Below are 12,622 nucleotides of genomic sequence, written 5' to 3'. Positions count from 1 at the left end.
GGAAGGGAAGGTGATTGTAAGCCGGTCTGATTCTTCCTTAAGTGGCAGAGCAAGTCGGACTATAAAAACCAACTCTTCTTCTAATTCTGGGAGATTTCCAGGCCCCACATGGAGGCTGGCAAGCCTAATTCATTTATTGCAGTTTTTTGTGGGGGGGGGGGGAGGCATATTTTTAAATTACATAAGTATGCCAAACAATATAATTTGATTTGGGTAGTTGTATCTGACAAACTGAACACTGACTCATGGAACCTCTCCCCCCAACACACACCAGTCATGTCTCAGCTGACTTATGGCAACCCCATAGGGTTTTCAAGGCAAGAGATGTTCAGAGGTGGTTTGCTATTGCCTTTCTGTGTCATGACCATGGACTTCCTTGGTGGTCTCCCATCCAGATACTGACTAGGGCTGACCCTGCTTTGGTTCGGAGATCTGATGACCTAGCCTGGACTATCCAGGTCAGGACCATTGCAGTTTCCACCTTGGAAAATGTTGGTCTTTTGAGTCCAGTAGCACCTTAGACTTTATTCTACTACTACAGATTAACATAGCTGTCCTCCTGGAACTAGTAGTAAATGGTGCTCTGTACTTCTGAAAGTGGCTTTACTAAAGTAATAACTAGTATGAATAAGGAATTAAAATTGAGGAAAAAGGTAAGTTCCCCCCCGCCCCCCAAACCCTGTGCTGAAAATACAGCTAATAACTGCACAGTAGCTGCTATGGACATTTCACAATTTGTGTTTTTATAAATCCAATTAGATAACCTACATGCATTGTTCCTTACCTTGCTTTTTTGGAGAACAGGTAATTTGCTTATTATACATATGTACCTGTTTGGCCAACAGCAAGTATGAGGACAGAACTTGCAGTTTCAAATGTGCATTTAATCAGAAGTGCATAGCAACAACCTCAAATTTAGAAATAAAATAAAGGTGACCATTGCCCACATTTGAATGAGGACAGCAGACGGAGGCCGTGTAAATAGTGGGAAAGTATCACAGAAGCTTCAGGCAGGTGCTACCTTTATGGAAGCCAAGGCGAGGTCAGTGTTGGTCAAACATGGTAAAATGATAGGGGTAAATGGAATGATCACACGAAACTGCCTCATACTGAATGAGCACTGGTCCATCAAGGTCAGAGGCTCTCTAGTGTGTTGGAATACTGCCAGGGAAACCTGTTTGCTGGAGGAGAAAATAGCATAATGATACTCCATTCTGGTTATGCTAAGCTACGTTTGTCCAAAAGTGGGTTCAGGAAAAGGAATGGAGGACACATCTATCACGAGCTATTAGCTCTGATAATACTCTGAGGATACTCTGGCTTTGCAGGCAGAATAACTGATTTTCAGGTGCAATTGTCAGCAGAGGACAGCCTTGTTTGACTGGCCACTGTTAGAAATAGGATACTGAACTAGGTGGACTCTTGGTGTGACCCAGCATGGCTACTCTAATGAGGAAAGCAACAGATTGGGACGAAATGTCAGCAGGATTAGTTACAATTTCTTCATCCTCAGAGCAATACAGCAGAAGTAGAGGGGAAGAACATGCTTGGGAATCTCAAATAACCAGCTGACCTGTACATTTATCAAAACACCAAAGGGGACTAGAGCAGCTGTCCTATGACGATTGATTAAAATGCTTAGGGCTGCTTAGCCTACAAAAAAGACGAGTAAGGGGAGGCATGATAGAGGTTTATAAAATTATGCATGGCGTGGAGAGAATGGACAAGGAGACTTTTCTCCTTCTCCCATTAATACTAGAACCCTGGGTCATCCACAAGTTGAAGGGTGTGAGATTCAGGACAGACAAAAGGAAGTGTCTCTTCACATAGCATATAGTTAATTTTTGGAGCTTGCTGCTACAGATTGTAGTCATGGTCCCTAACTTGGAAGGCTTTAAAAGTGGAGTAGACAAATTCTTCGTTGACTGGGCTATCAATGGTTACTAATCATGATGGATATCTACTACCTCTAGTACCAGAGGTAGTATGCCTCTCTAAAACAGTTTCTGGAGAGCACAGGGAAGATGATGCTGTTGCAGTCTTCCTGTTTGTGGGCTTCCTAGAAGTAGCTGGTTGGCCACAGTGTGAACTGAATGCTGGACTAGATGGGCCTTTGGCCTGATCCAGCATGGCTCTTCTTATGTTCTTATTTGGTAAAGGAATGTATCATACCCAATCATTTGGGATTAAAATACCACAATTTAATATCAATCTCCATGTTAAATAGCATTTTCTTTTCAAGTTTGGTTTTCTCAGACAATAAATTCCAGCTTACAGCAATTAAAAACCACAAAGAAATTAGCAGCTTGGGAAGGAAACTGCTTGGCACCGAAATTAGCAGGGTTGTGGTTGACCTGATAAGCCCAGATATTTGGCTGTATGTTTCTACTGGCTCAAGCAACAACAACAAAAAACAAAAAGACTCCTCACCACCAAAGACCTCACACAAATCTCAACACAATAGGAGTTCACCCAGCCCCACTCATGCACCCCCAGGGCATCCATACAGCCATACACACCAGCACGCTTCTCCTTCCAAGCAGCCAACCCCTACCTGGTTGCAGCACCGCAGCAGTCATTCAACCCACATGTAGCCACTAGGACAACTTGTGGATCATCAAGCCAAATGCCGCCCATTTATTCCCCCCCCGGCCCCCATTTTAACCGCCTGGCTATGACTTCAAAGACAGGGAGCCTTGCCCCGGTGGGCTACTATACACGTGTGAGGGGCTGGTTGGGCTCAGTGGGTTATATGCGTGCAGACCTACATTAGGGGAACATCTGTGTGTAAAAAAGTGCCGTCAAGTCGCAGCTGACTTATGGCAACCCAGTAAGGGTTTTCAAGGCAAGAGACTAACAGGTGGTTTGCCAATGCCTGCCTTTGCGTCATGGCCCTGGTATGCCGTGGAGGTCTCGAATCAAGACCGCCCCTGCTTCTGAGATCTGATGAGATCAGGCTAGCCTGGGCCATCCAGGTCAGGACAGGGGGACGTCTATGCTACAAAAATGTAAACTCTCTTGAAACTGTCTCACTGTCCATCTCTGTACTTTCATGGCACACATTTTGAGAGCTCCCCAGCCACAACAGGTTATCACATACTTTGTGGACCACGTGCTGAATGTTCTCAGCCAGTTTTCTCCCCCCACCCCCATCTGCCCTCTAGAAGCACCTATTCCTCCTGCTTAGATATTTGGCAAGTGTACTGCTCAATCTCTCTCTCTCTCTCTCTCTCTTACACACACAAATTCAACCACCCACACATACTCCTGCTGCCACATCCTGGGCCCGATCTATTCATGCATTCATACATCCAGCCTCAAAACTACATACTCCCTGCCTCCAATTTAAGGAGGTCAGGTCAGAATTCAAAGTGCCCTGAAAGACCTTTACATTAAAGCTCGAGTGCTAAAGCGTGCGATGCCCAGTAGCACCCCTGGCAAATGATTGTCTTCACTCTGGAGGCTAGACTAGGTCATCTTGCCTACACAGTGTCACAATGGACAACTACTACGGGTTAAAAAGAAGGAAAGGGGACTAGGAAGCGTTCAAGCAGGCACATGGCGTCAGCCCAGAGAGACCGCTACACTCTTTAGACTGACTAGTGGTCAAATTATTGCAAAACATCTCAGGAGATGCTGGCCCGAATCAGGGAAGAGGGCTCTCCCATCCTAGTGCACAGCAGGATCTCAGGAAGACTCAAGCAAAGAACGTATGGGAGCCCAGACAGTGTTACGTCCAGTGTATATGGCAGCAGTGGAGAGTGGTGGGGGAGAGCCTGAAAGCCTTCCACATACACGCCCACCCCTCCATTCCAGTGGGTTCCCTCAGCAATGGGCAGATATAGGTCACAGCCAGCCCACCAATCTTCATGATAGTCCACCACAAGGCCAGGCACCTCCAGGAGGAGCAACACTTTGGAGAAGGCACTCAGTAGCTGCTTTCGTGACCCGTCAGGATGTAGAGGTTGCTCTGCGCCAAGGGATTGTCCGTGGGCGTGCTCGCCAGAATGATGTCTCTGCCAGGGATGAGAAAGAGGCAGGAGGAACGGTGAGCAGCGCAGTCACTTGAAAGGGCAAGGAAAGCTGGGCACGTGTGTGACAGACGCCCGGAGCATCCAGGTGGCAGCTGCCACATTCACAGTCTGGGGCCTCAGCACACAGCCCAGGACACAGGGAACATCCTGGGAAGTGGCAAGAACTTTGCTTCCCACATAAAAACTGCACGTTGGATGCTTAACAGATTGTGCACAGCTAAAAGCCTCACCTGTGGGTTCCTAAGACCTGGAACACTCGGGACTCGTCCGTTACCTCCTGCGTCACCTGTTATGGAATGAAATAACAGGTTAGATGGAAATCCTTGTTACTGAGGCTCTGTACACCTAAACAGCTACTCTAGTTCAAACCCACTTGCAACACCCTTTAACGCTTGGGCCCATTCTCGAGAGAGGAATCCACAGAAGGAGGAGGCAGAATATGGGCTCTTCTTGAAAAATGACTCCTGCCCGTTTCTTCATATTAATGATACAGAGTAGGGCCTACTCTGCTCTCCATAGTGGGCTAAGAGAGTCTGTATGTTAGAAAACAAAACGGAGATTTCCATGATATTTTCTCAGGGCTCGCAATAATGGGTTTAAATTGCAGGCGGGGAGGTACTGGCTGGATATTAGGAAAAAGTTTTTTTTACAGTAAGAGTTGTTCAACAGTGGAATCGCCAATTTAGGGAGGTGGTGAGCTCCCCCTCACTGGTAATCTTTAAGCAGTCTGGACAAGCACTTGTCAGGGATGCTCTAGGCTGATCCTGCATTGAGCAGGGGATTGGACTAGATGGCCTGTGTGGCCCCTTCCAATTCTGTGATTCTAATTCTACTCAGTATGAGTGTATGATCCGCCTTGTGGGAAAATATGGGGGAAGCTGGGTTGTGAAACACATTGCTGGACTAGGTGGACCACTAATCTGGACCAGAAGGGCACCTCTCATGCTCCTCAAGGAAACAGTACCAAGGTAAAGCATGCACATTTGGAATAATTTCTTCCCAATACTGTTTGACTAATGTTTTCCCCTATAACGTTAGGTGGAAAGGTTTTGAGCTCTCCCATCATCAACACTGAGTCTGGTGCCGACAGACACCTATGCCCCATCTCAGCTTCACTCACCTCTCCAGATTCCAGGTTTCGGCCTTGCATGCCATGTTTCCAGAAGGCCAAAACGCTGTCTTGAAGGCACACTGCATCAAAGCAAAGAGGAAGAGGGAAGGAAATATCAGGCTGGTCCTGGATGTAGAATCAGTTTTTCAAAAAGTATAATGTACTCAACCTTTAGCTCAAAAAGAAGAAGAGTTGGTTTTTATATGCCAACTTTCTCTGCCACTTAAGGGAGAATCAAACCAGCTTACAATCACCTTCTCTTCCCCACAACAGACACCCTGTGAGGTAGGTGAGGCTGAGAGAGAATGACTTGCCCAAGGTCACCCAGCTGGCTTCGTGTGGAGGAGTGGGGAATCAAACCCGGTTCTCCAGATCAGAATCCACCACTCCAAACCACCGCTCTTAACCACTACACCTCCTCTATAACCTAAGATTCTAACACATCATACTTTGGTCACATCATGAGAAGACAAGACTCACTGGAAAAGACAATAGTGCTAGGAAAAGCTTTTTAAAGTATGAATATCTGAGGCCTAGAATCATGCTAATTTCATTGTTCCATTTTTATTTATCAGTATTATTCTTAGTACTTGTAGGCCACCTCAAAAATATTTTATTGCCTTGGACCCATCAGAGAAGTTCCACGCATGCAACTAGCAGGAAGATTTTCACTGATTTCTCCCCACTCTTCTATGGCAGACCTCTCCGTCCCCCCTCATACTGTTTCTGGGGGAGCAGCTTAGGAAGGGTTGTTTTGGACTGCAGCAGGAGGGAGGGAGGGAGAAGTCATGTTCCACAGATGAAAATCCCTTCCATCTGTGGAAACCTTTGAAGCTATTGAGAACACAGGATAAAGTAAATGAAAATAAATTATAAGTAAGTATGGGGCAGGTGAAATGCAGTGATTCACAAAGAACCAGAAAGTCAAGAGAATTGGACCTCAGTGCAGTTAGGTAGAATAGCTGCTGGTTTAGACAAAGAGTGGGGCTGATATTAACACAGGTCGCTCTGCTTAGAGGGGGAAAGAAAACCTAAGCAGCCAGACCTAGGAAGAAGCCTGAAGGACGCCTCCACTACCATCATCACTAGTTCCACAAAGAACCTCCCCCTCTCACACACACCACCAATCCAACATACCAATGGTCTCAATAGGAAAATTGAAGGTGAGTTCAGGAGCAAGGCCTCCCCGAGGAGCACCACGTAGGTTCACTACCCGCACGCAGCCTAAAGCAAGAACAACAAAGTTGACTAATCGAGAAGATGTGATCCAGGGAGCGTTGGCAGGGCAGTGGAGAAGAAAGGAGGATTGGGTCAAAGTGAGAGAGGACTTACGCTCAAAACACACCAGGACAGTGTCTCGGTCCATCTGAGTGACATGATTGGCCATGACGAGGGGCCGGCCTGCAACAAGGCAAGAGAAGGGTTAAAGGGTTTGCGGGAGTGCCGAATCTGACTTTCATCAGACCCCAGAAACGCGCAGGTCTACACCACATCACCTGGAGGGACCAAGAGCTCTTGGGGAACTGTGGTTAACTGCACATGAACAAGGGGTCCTTGTTGCTCCTCTGACACCGGACTCTTCCCTGGCCATCACCCCCACATCACTGACCCTCTCGCCTCCACCCCATGTAGCACATTTGTGGTCCAGAACAAGCCATCCCTCCACAGAATTCAGAGTAGTGGGGTGTTCATATGGATTAAGCTGAGACCCTTGTAGGGTTGCTAACTCTGGGTTTGGAAATTTATGGAGATTTGGAGGTGGAGTCTGGGAAGGGACCTCAGCAGGGTATATTGCCATAGGGTCCACCCTCCAAAGCAGCCATTTTTTTCCCAGAGGAACTGATCTCTGTTGTCTGGAGATCAACTGTAATTCCAGATCAAGCCCCACTTGGAAGTTGGAAACCCTAGATCCCTGGATCAACCAGTAAACCAAGCAAAAATCTGAATCTGGGTCTCCCCCTAGCCTAGCAAAACATGATGGCTCTCGTAACTGCACTCACATAACCCTAATTTCTTTTTAAAAATCACACTTTTATATTACTAGAAATGTTTAAGTGCCGTCAAGTCACAGCTGAGCTACGGCCACCCTAGAGGGTTTTCAAGGTAAGAGATGTACAGAGCTGGTCTGCTACTGCCTGCCTCTGCATAGCGACCCTGGCCTTCCTTGGTGACTATAATGAAATAATGTGTTCATTTGATTATATAATTGTAGCTTATTGCAAGACTTCCGATGAAGTTTTTTTTGGACATAACAAGTCTTTAACCTAAGTACTTGTTAAGAAGAGAGAAACAAGATTGTCAGAAACAGGTAACTGGAACAAGGTCACAGTTGTTAAACTGTTTTGATAATTCGATGCCAGTTTATATTATTTTTTGTAATTGCAGTGTCTGTATTTAAAACATCTTTTTAACCACTGTGTAATATTGTGATGCCTAAACAATATATGTGATTTTCATTATTTTACATACAGACGTGAATGTAAAAACATATAATAATTTTTGATAAATCCAATATGTGGGGTGTTTTTTCTATTTTGGATAGCTTCCAGGATGAGGCTAGCCACTTAGCAGACCTTCTGCGGTAGATGACATTCAGAAGTGGTTTTTCAAGACTGCCCTGTTCCTGCCTTACCAGAAGGGCTCGAGGTGCTGAGGCCGGTGCTGAGGGAGAGCGTGCTGAAATGCAACTCTGCGCCTGGCTGGTCGCTTCCGGTGACCCCCAAGCATACCTGTGGGTACTCCTCCGTCTCTACCACCAGCAACTCAAACAAGGTCAAGGGAGCTGGCAGCACCACAGGAACGTGCTGGGGGAAGAAAGAATGCAGGCCAGTGACACAATTGCAAAGGGTATGGCTACAAAGACATCCCATTCCGGGGCAACACCAGAACTTCAGGAGCGCTCGGAAGGAAAGGAGCGCTCCGTCCAGCACCTGTGGCCCTTCAGTACGTACCTTCAGTAGCATAAACTTCTGCAAGGGCTCGTACCACTGCAGGAGGGCAAGGCTGGAGGGAAGAGCAGCACACAGGAATGTGCTCCCGGAGTAGGGATTACGGACTGAAACAGAGACAGCAGTGTCAGTCCCATAAACTGCCTGGGTGGCAGTTAGGTTAAAGGCACAAAAAAGGAGGGGAAGGCATACTAAACACCGGAGAACAGCCCAAAAAGATGCAATAGAAAAACTGGTGGTAGAAAGTGCCATCAAGTCGCAGCTGATTTACAGCAACTCCTCATGGGGTTTTCAGGGCAAGACACATTCAGTTGTGGTTTGCCATTGCCTACATCTGTGCAGCGACCGGGACTTCCTTGGTGGTCTCCCATCCACGTACAAATTAGGCCCGACCCTGCGTAGCTTCCTAGATCTGACAAGATTGGGCTAGCCTGGGCCATCCAGGTAAGGACAATAGAAAAATTGTTTTAATTAAAAATTATTTTCTAATCCCTAATGCACTTTGATAACCCCTATGGGTTTGTTTGCTCGTCCACCCCACACCGAGGATGATTATCAAAACAGCTTAGGGATTTCCCCCATTACAAAATAATATTTTTTATTAAAACAATTTTTTTCTGGGTGCCTTTTTGGCTTCACTTTCACCTCAGTCATTTTGCCTTGTACCTTGTAGCCTGATACCCCCAGATCCTACTTTCCTTGCCTATGCACCTTCTGAACACATTTAGTTTGCTTATACTGAGTGTACCAAAACTGTCAACAAAAAGGACACTAAAACAATGTATGTGAAAATCCCAAGTCTATTCTTACAATCTCCCATTATACAAAATCCTCATATGCAATATGCAGGCTAAAAATACTAAAACGTGATGATCAATTATGAGTTCCCCAGGCTCGAGATTCATTTCAGATCCTTAGAATCCTGCTTCTTACTTAAGGGTTTGTTGTTAAACGACCATCTAATTAATTCAGATAAAGAAATCAATTGTTGACATGACAATCACGACACCGAGTAAGAAAGGAGCTGCAGCTTCTTAATGACTTAAAATATGAAGAAGTTTAATATTATTAACGGCTCTATTAAACATGCAAAATGTATCCCTAGGGGAAGGAATATTAACTCAAGACTATTAAGTCTGAAAGAGGATTCTAAGGATTCGAAATGAGTCTTCAGCCCAGGGAACTGTCAAATTGTTATTTAGAGAAAATAATTAGGCTGGGTTGGAAGCTTTACCAACTAATGCTTTTTGACGGCTGGAGAGAAAACAAGGAATGCCATGCTCCACTGTGTAAGAGGGGTGGGTGGCAGCTGGCTAGCACGCAAGCCCCCCAACCTTCTGGGAAATTAACTGACACCAAACCAAGTTACACAATATCGGCACTGTGTTTATCTGCATTGTGAGTGGTAAAATTCTTAATTGGTCAATGCTCAGCCTAAGCTGAGCCAGGGGGAAGAAAAGATACCCAGGCTGCCCCTAAGACATCAGAGGAAGCCTGGAGAACAAGACTGGGTTGCTAACTGGCATTTCTGCGCCTTTAACTGAAGCTGGATGTGCAGACATCCCATAAAAAATAACATGGAAATAAACATGATCACCTGCTGATATCTGCGGAGCAAGCTGCTGTTAAAAGCAACGTGCAGGGCTGAGTCAAAGACGATGGCAATCCTAGGACAATCCTCTCTAATTTGTGCTGGTATGGGCTGAGAAGATTTGAGTTAGACAAGAGATAATGGGTTTAAATTATGGGCAGGGAGGTACTACCTGGATATTAGCAATTTTTTTTTACAGTAAGAGTTGTTCAACAGTGGAATTGGCTACCCAGGGAGGTGGTGAGCTCCCCCTCACTGGCAGTCTTTAAGTAGAGGCTGGACAAACATTTGTCAGGGATGCTCTAGGCTGATCCCGCGTTGAGCATGGGGTTGGACTAGATGTCCTTAATGGCCCCTTCCAACTCTAGGATTCTATGAGTTCAAGACTCCTCAGATCTGTTTATGTGGCTGATCTGAGATTATTTCTATTATTATTATCTCACTTCTTTCAAGGATGGCATACTTGGTTCTCTCCTCTTCTATTTTTTCCTCACAACAACCCTGTAAGGTAAGTTAAACCGACAAGGCGAGTTTCATGGTGTGTGTAGGGATTTGAACTTAGGTCTCCCAGATCCTAAACCAACCCTCTAACCACTACACCACACTGATAAGGTGGGTGTTGGATGGAAAGTCTTCTGGTCAGAACAGCAGGCAGTCACTCACCCACACAACACTTCAAGCAGCCTTTGGTATCTGCTATCTTGGCTGACAGCGCAAACTTCCTGCCAGGAAAAAAAAAGGAAATTTTAGATTGCAGGATGGAGGGGAAATGTGTATATGTAAAGTGCTGTCAAGTTGCAGCTGACTTATTGCGACCCCATAGGGCAAGGGTGTCAAACTTATTTGTTACAAGGGCCGGGTATGACATAAATGTCACTTGGTTGAGCCAGGCCATGTGTACCATAAAATTTAATGCCCAGATTGGGACTGGGGGGCGGGGGTGGATTCCTCACCTGGCTTGTGGGCCAGATAAGAGCTCTCAAGGGGCCCGAGGACCATATGTTTGACACCCCTGCCGTAGAGCTTTCAAGACAAGAGTCTAACAGAGGTGGTTTGCCATTGTTTTTCTCTGCATAGTGACCCTGGAATTCCTTGGTGGTCTCCCATCCAAGTACCAATCAGGTCTGACACTGGTTAGCTTCTGAGATCGGGCTAGCCTGGGCTATCCAGGTCAGGGCGGAGGTGAAATGGTGACAACCAATGAGACAAAATAGGACCTGGAGCTCCTCCTGACTCCCCATTGCTATGCCTTCTGCCCCTCTTCCTCCTTTTTTCACATAATGGAATTGTTCCAAGGATTTAATTTAAAGTCCCAGAACTCAACCTCCCATGCCAGGCCTGGTTCTCTAACAGTGAAGAGAAACATGACAAAGCACATGGGCTCAGCACTGAAATATGATATGATTCTCCATGACACCAATCACCGATCCAGCTCCATCTTCCCCACCCCATCGAGCAAGGGATTGGCAATGAAATAATAATCTCAATTCATTTAACAAGCTTCTAGTCCTTCACAGCTACAAATTAAATCTTAATGTACACACAGTCTCAAACGTTTAGAACCCCCTATGGTGACTGCAGGTGATTCAGCGGCAGGGTGTACCTTAGTATTAAGATAATTTCAGAGAATAACAGTGTTGGTCTGCAGTAGAACTACTAGATTCTCATCCAGTAGCACCTGGCAGTAGGGTTGCAAGGTCCGAACTGGGAAATACCTGGAGATTTTGGGGGTGGAGCCTGAGGAGGGCGGGGTTTCTAAAGGGGAGGGACTTCAATGCCATAGAGTCCAATTGCCCAAGCCATCATTTTCTCCAGGGAAACTGATCTCTATCGGCTGGAGATTGGCAACCCTACCTGGCAGACCAACAAGATCTTTGGGGTATGAGCCTTTGTATCTGATGAAGGGAGCTTTGACCTTTGAAAGCTTATACCCGGAAAATCTTGTTGGTCTCCCAGCCCCTACTGGACTAGAATCTAGCTTACTATTAAGACTTCCCCTGCCCTCCACCAGTATTACAGACTTCTTTTCTCTACAGGGACACTAACCCCCTCCCCTTAAGGGAAGTGTGGTCCCCCCCTCACCTCTCCCCACCTGGGGATGATTCGCTCTGTCAGCCGGTTGGTGGCAATGGAAAGAGGAACCTGCCGCTTCTGTAGCTGACAGCGTTGCTCAAAGAGACCCAGAAGGTTGTGGGAGGAGACCTGGGAAGATTTCCCTGCAAAGCAAAAAGGAGGAAGGCTTGGCCAAATTGCACAGTCATCAGCAGGTAGGGGAGAGAGGTGCCACATTTTACGTGCAGGACCTCCCTGCCCCTTGTCCAGTTCCCATACAAACCTCCTCCTATCACATCCCTCCCCACAAGTTCTGCAGAATCCCATCATACTACATGGTTTCCTGCTATCCCAAATCCACCAAACCAAATTTCAACATATGAAGCTGCTGTCTACAGTGAGACTTTTGAGCGCATGATGGTCTACCCAGATTGGCCACAGTGCTCCAAGTCTCAGGCTCAGATGTTTTTCTCCCAGGCCTTACCATCAGAGATTTTTTTCAGCTGGTGATACTGGGGACTGAACCAGGGAACCTTTGGCATGCAAAGCACGTGCTCTGTCAGTGAACTATCATTCCTTGTCTAGGCTTTGGGTGCCTTGAATAAAGGCCCCCATATATGATTTTAGAGATTATTTTCCCCTCTCTGTTCTATTAGGTCTGACAGGGCCACTCTTTAGAATGATCATCATCAAACCTTTATTGGCATAGATCTCTTTAGAATCAGGAAGCAATCACCTCCCATGTGGCTTGGCTCACTTATGTGAGCTACCTCAAGCTAACTGATCTTTGTAAGGTGCCTCATAAAATATGTTATTGAGAAGCCAGGCAGAAATACTTCAAATAGTGCTTTGTGTGTGGCCCAGGGCAGTCCAAGTGGCGTAGAAC

At 46.2% G+C, this 12,622-nt stretch overlaps 1 protein-coding gene across 1 annotated transcript in view; it reads right to left on the bottom strand.

Moving 5' to 3' along the window:
* The window catches only part of MAP4K2 (mitogen-activated protein kinase kinase kinase kinase 2), a 149,875-nt gene that overhangs the window by 92,293 nt on the left and 44,960 nt on the right, over nt 1-12,622 (bottom strand). The window contains exons 24-32 of the mRNA XM_056853884.1: nt 11,777-11,900; nt 10,348-10,406; nt 8,097-8,200; nt 7,778-7,949; nt 6,478-6,546; nt 6,283-6,369; nt 5,155-5,225; nt 4,265-4,320; nt 3,862-4,016 (exon numbers count right to left, since the gene is read on the bottom strand). Of these exons, the coding sequence (XP_056709862.1) occupies nt 3,929-4,016; nt 4,265-4,320; nt 5,155-5,225; nt 6,283-6,369; nt 6,478-6,546; nt 7,778-7,949; nt 8,097-8,200; nt 10,348-10,406; nt 11,777-11,900 (830 nt within the window). The 3' untranslated portion in view covers nt 3,862-3,928. The remainder of the gene's footprint in view (nt 1-3,861; nt 4,017-4,264; nt 4,321-5,154; nt 5,226-6,282; nt 6,370-6,477; nt 6,547-7,777; nt 7,950-8,096; nt 8,201-10,347; nt 10,407-11,776; nt 11,901-12,622) is intronic.

The sequence above is a fragment of the Euleptes europaea genome, chromosome 7, assembly GCF_029931775.1.
Source record: "Euleptes europaea isolate rEulEur1 chromosome 7, rEulEur1.hap1, whole genome shotgun sequence".
Lineage (NCBI taxonomy): Eukaryota > Metazoa > Chordata > Lepidosauria > Squamata > Sphaerodactylidae > Euleptes > Euleptes europaea.
Note: the sequence above shows the minus strand (reverse complement) of the source record. Positions and strands in the feature narration are given on the sequence as shown.